This window comes from Trachymyrmex septentrionalis, unplaced genomic scaffold (genome assembly GCF_001594115.1).
Source record: "Trachymyrmex septentrionalis isolate Tsep2-gDNA-1 unplaced genomic scaffold, Tsep1.0 scaffold51, whole genome shotgun sequence".
In the NCBI taxonomy this organism is placed as follows: domain Eukaryota; kingdom Metazoa; phylum Arthropoda; class Insecta; order Hymenoptera; family Formicidae; genus Trachymyrmex; species Trachymyrmex septentrionalis.
Window position 1 is genome coordinate 716,794 of NW_017305683.1, and position 9,382 is coordinate 726,175.

Genomic DNA, 9,382 nt, shown 5'->3' on the forward strand with positions numbered 1-9,382 from the left:
TAAAACTCTTTTGTACAAGTGTATTTTAATGCCTGCTTTTTATAGCATACTTTACAATAGTACGTAATGATAGAAAAATGACCGGCTTGCACACCGATCCGCACGTATACGTTACATCAACGATGGCGTACAACGACGAACTAATCACAGGCCGCACACATGCGCCCCAAGTGGGCCTTAACAGCGCCACGAAAGCGCCATAGAATAGTAGATTAGCAGATGAACGGATATTGGACAGATGGAGTTTTTTTACTTATCGTAGGCGCAAAGCGCGAACATTCTTTATAGATGCTTATTAGTGATTAGCATCAAAAGGGTTGATCTTAGACAATTAATAAAGGTGAACTCTTTTTGTAACTTTGAATTTTTCTTCCATAGACAATTTGAGAAATTTCTCGCAATGATTAACTTGTTGATTCGCCTTACAACATGCGCAAGAGAGATTGGAAGGAGCAATATTTGTAACTGAGGTGTTTTTGGACTTACTGACTTGCTTATAAACAGTATTATTTGTTTGATTGCTAGGAACCCTACTTTGTATGGATTCTAACGCTTGTCATCGCTTTGACAAAAAATCCATTTCTAGATCAGGTATATTCGCATCGATAATATTAGTTTTCCACGCCTTATTGGTGGACGTCAAGTTTGGAAATAATTATGTGGATACTTACATCGTCCCACGATTCGGTAGGTCTCTTGAGAGCCTTGAGGGCACGCAGCTGTTTGAGAATGGTATCTAGTAGTTCTCTGAGAGAGCTATATGATTTTCCTTGTGGATAGCAGGTACATCAAATATTGCCCGAATATGCCTTTGAACGATCCATCTCTTGTTGTCAAACCTCTCTTTCGCTGCTGTCCATGCGTCGTGATAGTTGTCAGTCGTGGTCTCTATAGACTGTATTATCTCTGCAGCCTTATCCTTTAATGAAGACCGGAGATAATGGAATTTCTCTTTAGTCAAACCTTCATTTAAATGGATTAGCTTTTCGAAGGTGTCCTGGTAAGAATAACAATCCTCGTAGGAACCTGAAAAAATTAGTAAATTATTTTGGGCAGCCTAACACGCGTTTCTCTTTCTCTCGTATTGACTGCGTGATCATTGTTGGAACGGAAAGAAGTTTGAATTGTGTTTTGATTAAACTGCTCAATTACCATTTCATAATTATTATTAACTAAAACTAAATAATACTGCGTATTATTAACTGAAAATAAGAATTATCGAAACTTGCTCGATGTTGTGATTGCTGTTCACGAAGAACATCTTTGTCAATATTTGCTGGATCCATAAATCTTTTAACTTTTTTTCTTACGCTCTTTAATCTCATACCGCGATCCTTGATTTGGGTCAAAATTTTTTATGAAAGTTTTTAGCCTTGTGACTGCTGCCCGTATTTGAGCTCTTTTGGCTTTTCCGTTAAGGTTAACGCGTTCATTGCTGAGATTCTCGTGTGAGATAACGACTTAATTGCTTGGTAGAAAATGCAACGAGCTCTTGCGAATAAAGTTAATAATTCTAAATTTGATTTCGTTTGATTGTGATTTATTGGCCACTCGTTACACAATAGCAAACTTAGCCCGAATAAGTGTTAGTATAGGAAATGATAAGAGTTGAATATATACGTTAGTGTGATGATTACTTACAGCCTTTTTCGTTATCTTTTATGCTTATGCATTAACCTATACCTGATCGACATCTGATTAGTCTGCGATACCTGTGTATCTGTATGTATCCATGTCCTCGGTATTCTCTGTGTCCTCTCAATTTTCTATCCGATTCGAAGGACCAATGTTTTTTATGCGGATTGAGGCGTGGTGTCCCTTACGTTACGTGAAATGCACCTTTTCTCTTATCAAATGCCTTGTGACTTGTACTGCGTGGTACACGATTGTAAATGATATGAATGTTGCTTGTTCAGAATCCTGCTTTATTTGTCTTGTACAAAAACGAACTTACTATGCTCGCTTGGGTGAGAAGATACGCAGGGAAAAAGAAAAATGTCGTTTCCCTATTGAGGAACGAAACAGAACAGAACGAATGATGTCCAGCGAAGACATGCATGCTCGCAGATGCGCGAAGGTGATCGAGTCGCTCACGATAATCTGGGGGTTGCACGGCGAATTCCGGTGGTGAGGGAAAGCGCAATAGACTACAGCGCGGTTAGGGATAGTTGCGTAGAGGCGGATTTACCAAATCTGCATCGGTGCGAGATAAAAATTGTTTTAAATTATTGACACAACGTGTACAATACCTACATCATATATACATATAATTTAAAGAAACGGTTTTAAATTGACAAAATTCAATATTTTTTTAATCAATAAAATTTAAATTTAAAGTTTGGCAGAGAAAAAGGAAAGAAATTTTTTTTTAATGACAAGTAATATCTTTGATTTTTATTTGTTCATTATTATAGTTTTCAAAAATACTTATTTTTCCTGTAAAATAAAAACGCTTAAATGTTAGGGATATACTCTCAGACACAGGTATAAACGATTAGAGTCTTTATTTCACGTGTACAAAGAGTCGGGCACATCGAATCAATTCATCGGCACAACTCTATTACCATACCGCTCAGTTGAACTTTTTCGAAAGACTACGTTTGTAAAAGCCTCGCATTTTGCCCGGAAACGAAATGAAATAATAATACATGTGGTATTAACGACTCAACCGCGTAATTCGAATGGGTGGATAACTAATTACTTAAGAAAGTGCTATTATCTTTATTATTTACTTAAGTGGTATTATCATTTGTATAAACGATTTCCATCAGATTAATTACGTATTAAAAATGTGGTTTTATATTTTTTTTATTCGGCAGTATAATAATTTATAATTAGGGAAACATTTGTTTTTATTTAAATTTGATTTTTATTTAACACTTAAAAAATTATTTTATCAAGTTACACATTTTACTTTATCTACCTAACATTATCTATTCACATATTTCATTCTTTTTACGCAAAGTGCACATTCGCGGCGGACTGCTACTTACAGAGAAATTATACTCGCGTCCAAATGTGCTGTAAAGAAAAAGTGTTAAAGATTAATTATTAAATTGTGTAATAACAAAAATTAATCTTAATACGTTTATTGTATTTCTTTAAATTATATTAATAATACAATGATAACGTAAGGATTTTACAAATTTGCTGAGGTTTATAAAACGTACATAGTGTCCATCTCTAACTTTATACATTTTTATTCATCTTATCTCTGTCCTTATTCCATAGATTGCAACAGGAAAACATAGGACATTGTAGTATTCACGAACTATTAATGAAAGTGAAATAATTAGATTAATAAGTAAGAAATATGTAATTGTATATATTATTAGCCAATATAAAAATTTTTCTAAATCTTGCAAAAAAAATAAAATTGATAAAAATTCAAAGAAATCAATTTTACAGATAAAAAGATTTTGTAATAAAACAAAATAATGAGTATTTTAAAATATGTCATTATATTGTTTTATCTAAATTCTCTTTACTTCTAATATAAATGGCATAAAAGAAACTTTAACGTGCCATTTCTCGCTTGTAATATCACGATCCAATATGACCGCGACTATTAGTCAGGAGTTTTATTGAAAAGTAAATTATTTTATAGGGGTTCGGCTTGACAAAAAGAGTCAACAATTGAACATTATTATAATTGAACATTAATCTTAAAAAAATTTAAGTTTAATATAGGATAGTCGAAAAAGTTGATTATAGAAATTATCGAAAAAAAATTTCAGTTGTACATAAAGATTTTTAAGGTATACGAAGAATTAAATTACTAATTTTTATTTTCAATATTGTTTAAGCACTATAAACACAAACAATGTTAATATTTATTTGATAATAAGTAGGGTTTTGAATAGAATTAGTCAGAATAATTTTTGATCTCTGCATTACTATTGTCTAATTTTTTAAAAGAGTAAAACAATTCTCAAAATAATTATTGTTGAGTTTATATCTACGCACAATCAAAGGAATAGGGAACAAGAAATTGAGAATAAGAATTTCATCCTATCAGAAATCATACACTGTGGAATACACAATTTCCAATAGATTAAAGTTCTTATTCTCTGTTTCCTGTTTTCTATTCCTTAAATTGTGCGCAGCCCCTTTCTTGAAAACGAACGCAGATACCAAAAAATATTTACAATAAAAGCTATTTGTCTTGAATTTTTATACAAAAAAGATGTCATAAATATACTTTTGCATAACTTCTCTTTACTACTACTATAGTATTTCCCTGGAGAATTTTTTGTGTACGTTTCTTTTCAAGAATAAAGGCCTTAGAAATATATATAATTTATAGTGATTATTATCATAGAGTGATACAAATTGAAAATCCTCAATACGTTATACTGATTCAGATTATACTACTACCTTATATGACGGTCAAAATATTTTATTACTCTATACCTGTCGAATTTTTTATATAGAACTATACTTTCATATAGAACTATCAAGTGGCATGGTTCGTTTTTTTTGTACGCTTATAGGCTATTTGGACTAATTCCGTTTAAATTTGATTAAATTTTTCCAGCACGTCATACATTGTAATTATAATAATAAAACATGTGGAAATAATTTTTTTTCAACTTTAACTGAAAATTTCTCAAAATTGTGACGTAATAGAGCATTTTGAAAATGAGAATCATATTCAGTCTAAAGACTACAGGAAGTAAATAATCCTATTCTGATATTTTTTTTATTGAATTGTATTGTAATAAATACTTACATTGGTAAACATGGTTACATTGACGGGAGAAAAAACTGCATTTATAGTCATTGGCTTTTGCATCAACATCAAAATAATATTTGTTCTTACGTGACAATCAAGATTAGAATTGAGCCATCTGCTAAAGTATATTGCTTTACGAAATTCCTCGCCCTAAATACATGTCAAGAATGGTCAATTTTGAGTTACATTTATTGTTTTACTGCTCCGTTAAATTTATAATATCAAATTTAATCCAGTGTGTGTTGCCATTGTACTACTAAATATATCATTATTGTACTAAAACAATAATTAAATTTAACACTACAACATATTAATTTGATATTACATAGTGTTAAATATAACTATTGTTCTAGTATAATATAATAATATTATTGAGTAGGTGCAGTGGCGATTTACATTAGATTAAATCTAACACTACAGATTTAATAGTGTAGATTACAAAAACTTACCGCATTTGTGAGAAAAGTACCATACCATGTGTACATAAATGTTTGAAGCAGTTTTACTCCAGCGTATGACACAGATGAGGAAACGGTTTCAAAATTAATGACCGATAACTGTTGCAAATATTTAACGATTAAGATTATGTCAGTGACTATTTGTGTAATGCAATACCATTTACGTAGTGAAAAACTTTCAAGCACTGCGCAGTCTTTGATTCTATATTTTGTGACAGATTACGACTGCACATAGTGGACTAGATAACAAAATTAAATCTCAATATGTTACGTTAATGTGTTTACATACTGATGTGAAATCGTATATCAAAAAACAAAGAAGCACGGCATTGCTGACAATATGCCAAAAGATGATTGGTCCATAAAGGTGCTCCAACGTGTTACGACATTGCAGTAGCTTCTGATGTTTGACTGCGCACGTTCTCAAGAGATCCGAAAATTTCTCAGTGGACAGAGGATTTGTAAGAGCGAACATCATAGCGCGTATTGTTGAACTGATCTGATAAACATAGAAGCCAAAAGCGCTGTCGACACCGCACGCCATCATGCAGCTGAGTGCTATTAGACCTGTTTCGTATAACATATGTATATGATATAAAAAATTGTCAGGAATAGTCCAGAACCATCCGAATCCCCTGCTGAGTGGTAGGGTATAGTTCGTGGGTAAATGAAAATAAAGAAGATTTTGTATTACATAAATATATGAAGATTTAGAATATGCGACTAAGATTCCTGTTAAAAAGACGAAATATATGTATGCTAGAGTAGATATTGCGCGCAGGGACGAAAATATTATTGTCTGCGCTTTTTCGTTCTGTATAAGTTCCTCCTCGAAAAGATCATTCAATGTCCGATGATAATTTATCAGAGTGTTGCGATTCATTTTGAAACTTAGCATCTTAAATAAAACAAGAGATATGTATTTCTTCTAGTGCGAAAAATAGAAATTAGATATTGACACGTAATATGTTTAATATTCGAATTTTTCAAATCAAAATTTTTTTCTATCTTTAAAAAACATTACGAAAGAATAATATTTTTATTGAAATGGTATTTATAAAAAGATTAATCGATTAGCTAAATATGCTTATTCCTTTTTTACAAATGGTTTCTATTGTAAATTTTTTTTTCGATTTTTGTTTGATTTTAAATCGAGTTCATTCTTTAATAAATGTTAATATGTGTACATGAAAACATGTAAAGAAATCATTTTTTAAATTAATTGACAAATATAATTTTGTAATCTGTGTTAGATTCATTGAATTAATCATATTAATCATATTACGTGTATAATAATGTTCTTATAAATTAATTTATTTATATTTTATTACATGTAAAATATTTTTTTTGTTTTTTTTTATGTAATAAAATATTATTTCTTTCTAGACACAGTTACCTTAATAATGGCACCAAATCCTGATAGGGCTATTCCAACGAATTTCACCATGATCTTCATGTTATGTCTGATGATATAGCTTATATGCAAGTTCAGCATTGTGTAAATAATCATTGATAAGAACACACAAATTGACCAATAATACATTAATCTGTCGGATTTTGTGGGCATGTACCAACAACCATTGATGATAAGCGAAGTTCGAAAGAAACGTTTATACGTGCGGTACTCTTTTAATCGTTTATCAATCATCTTAATACCTGCATCAGGTATACATATAACTCAAAGGGAAGCGCTCTAAATTGACAAACCCAATGTTTTTTAAATATCAGTGAAATTGAAGTTTTGGAGTTTAAATTGACACAGAAAAAATTTGAATTTTTTAATAAGAAGAAATATCTTTGTGATTTTTATTTTTTGAATATATGTTTGTTATTAATACTGATTTTTCCTGTGGCTTTAATAATAATTGCAATAATAGTAATTACATTTAAATCTCTTTAATCATATTCGAAGTATAATTAGACATATCCAATAATGTTAACATTCCGAATCTGCGTGTTTATAAAAACTGAGATGAATGCATTCTTTATACTTATAATTAATAGTAAGTCACATTATAATATTATAATTTTACGACCCTTATTGTTACAGACAATTAGAATAATTTATTTCAAACGTTTAAAAAAATGATAAATTTAAAAACTGTTATTTTGTATAAAATTTAAATAAACACGTATGTCATGTTGACCGTTGCGTAATGTCTGATGTTCAAAAAAAAATTTGTATGTTAGAAGGCTTTCAAATGTCTCTGGAAGTGTTTATGGTAGGTAGAATACGACGATTTTACTACTAATCATGCAATGTTAAAGGAAAGATTTTACCTTCTACCTTGCCAAGTCAAATCTAAACTGTTGAAGGATTGTAACTTGCATTATCATTGCTTTCAAGTTTCTTTTCATTGACTGTCATTCGCATTGTAGATCTGTCGAGAATTTGAAAAATTAATGGCTAATTTTGTGGTCAATTTAATATATCATTCGATAGAATTGTTTGAAATGGAATATAATTTAGGTTTCTTAGAACTATAGACGAATTATAAACATAAGGAAAATTACACTTCAAAGAGAATGAAAAGGTGGATCTGCCAGACTATATGGGTTGCACTGCAAAACGCATAAAGATAAGGGGTTATTTCTTCTTATTAAGGACAGATTTACAATTCTCTTTTCTTATATAAGCCAAGAAAGCTATTTTATTGATCATAAAGCTGTTAGTATACAGTTGTTGACTATACGCAAGAATATTGATACTTATACACTTAGGGCTCTGGTAGAGTGAAGCTATAAGTAGAAGAGATCTGAATAAAAGAGGTTCCGTTCAGTTACCTATACTTGGCAGTTTATCTTTTTGATATGTATATATTATTGATATATATTTTTTTATATGTTTTGCTGAATTAAATACAGCTTAATAATCTTATTAAACATGTGTGCACACGCTATATTGATCGATGATTATAATTTTTTATAAATTTATCTTTTTTATAACAAAGAGATTACCGATTATCTTTATTTCTGAGACAAAGTAGTTTACACTGTCGATCGAAACATTGTTGTATCATTAGCAACGTGTATATTGATGCTTACATAATTTGAAGCTATGAGCATATATCTTTTCAAAAAAGGGTTCTGTTTACCTGCTCGATACTTCTTTCATTAATATGTTTACGGTATTGACATATTTTTCCTTTACTTATATTACTTAAGTGTACGACTTAATAGCCTTTTTATTATATTATATATATAATAATGCATTTATATGAAATATTGCGTTTATATAATAAATGCAATAATTAGGAAAGTTGTAACACCATCTTATTTAAATATAGATTAAAGTACATTACATATACATTAAGAATATAACAGTAAACAGTATAATACGAACTTATACCATTGAGAATAAATCTGATTAAATACAAAAATTCCTATATTTGATCAAAGCAGGATTTTAATACTTAAATATTTCTGTGCAAATTTATATACATATCTGATTTTACATACTGCGCTGAAATTTTTTTTGATGTTGAAACGCCATCATGAGCAGAATTAAAGTAGTAATATCACTGAAATTCCAGATTTAAATCCTGCCTGAGACATCATTTTTGCAATAAATTATTTACAGATTTTAAGATTTTTATCTAATAATTAATAACATTGTCTAAAGATGCTTTTCAGCATAAAAGAGAATTATTAAATATTTACTTATTAATTAAATAAAATGATACTACTCTGATTATGCTTTTGATGGTATTTTAAAGTATATTATTGAAAAATCAACTTATAATATTTCATATTTTATGTCGGTTTACCTCTTTGTCTTCCAGAGAATTATCATAAAATTTTATAATCGTACTTTTATATTTTTATGCACAGAATTATAAGTTAATATGTAAAAGAAATTGATCTCTGTCGGCTTGTAGACGAAGACTTGAGATAAGAGTCTTTCTCTATTCTTCTATTCTTACACAGGTAATTTCTTCTCATTGGTCTTTTTATCAAAACCACTGATACCTGAAAATAAAGAACAATACATAAAATCGATTAACAAACGCAAATCTTCATTCTGCGTGTGCGAACTACGTTTTGCGATTTGCGAATTATGTAGAAGCATCTTTATGTGCATCACTGATGATTGTACAAAGTACAGAATGGTGAAGAAGAATTGCAATTTTCGTTGAATACCATACATCGCCAGCGCTTCTTATGCCATCATCACTTTAGTGCTTTTTGT

The 9,382-nt window shown here is 30.1% G+C and overlaps 2 protein-coding genes across 3 annotated transcripts in view; one reads left to right on the forward strand and one right to left on the reverse strand.

Moving 5' to 3' along the window:
- LOC108751750 (SAM and SH3 domain-containing protein 1-like) overlaps positions 1-9,382 on the forward strand; it is a 366,503-nt gene that overhangs the window by 197,344 nt on the left and 159,777 nt on the right. The window lies entirely within an intron of this gene.
- On the reverse strand, positions 3,221-6,703 carry LOC108751752 (odorant receptor 94a-like). Its single transcript, XM_018492142.1, has 5 exons — positions 6,582-6,703; positions 5,483-6,083; positions 5,185-5,292; positions 4,733-4,885; positions 3,221-3,271 (listed from the first exon to the last, which is right to left on the reverse strand). The coding sequence occupies exons 1-5, from the start codon at positions 6,701-6,703 to the stop codon at positions 3,221-3,223; spliced, it is 1,035 nt and encodes a 344-aa protein (XP_018347644.1).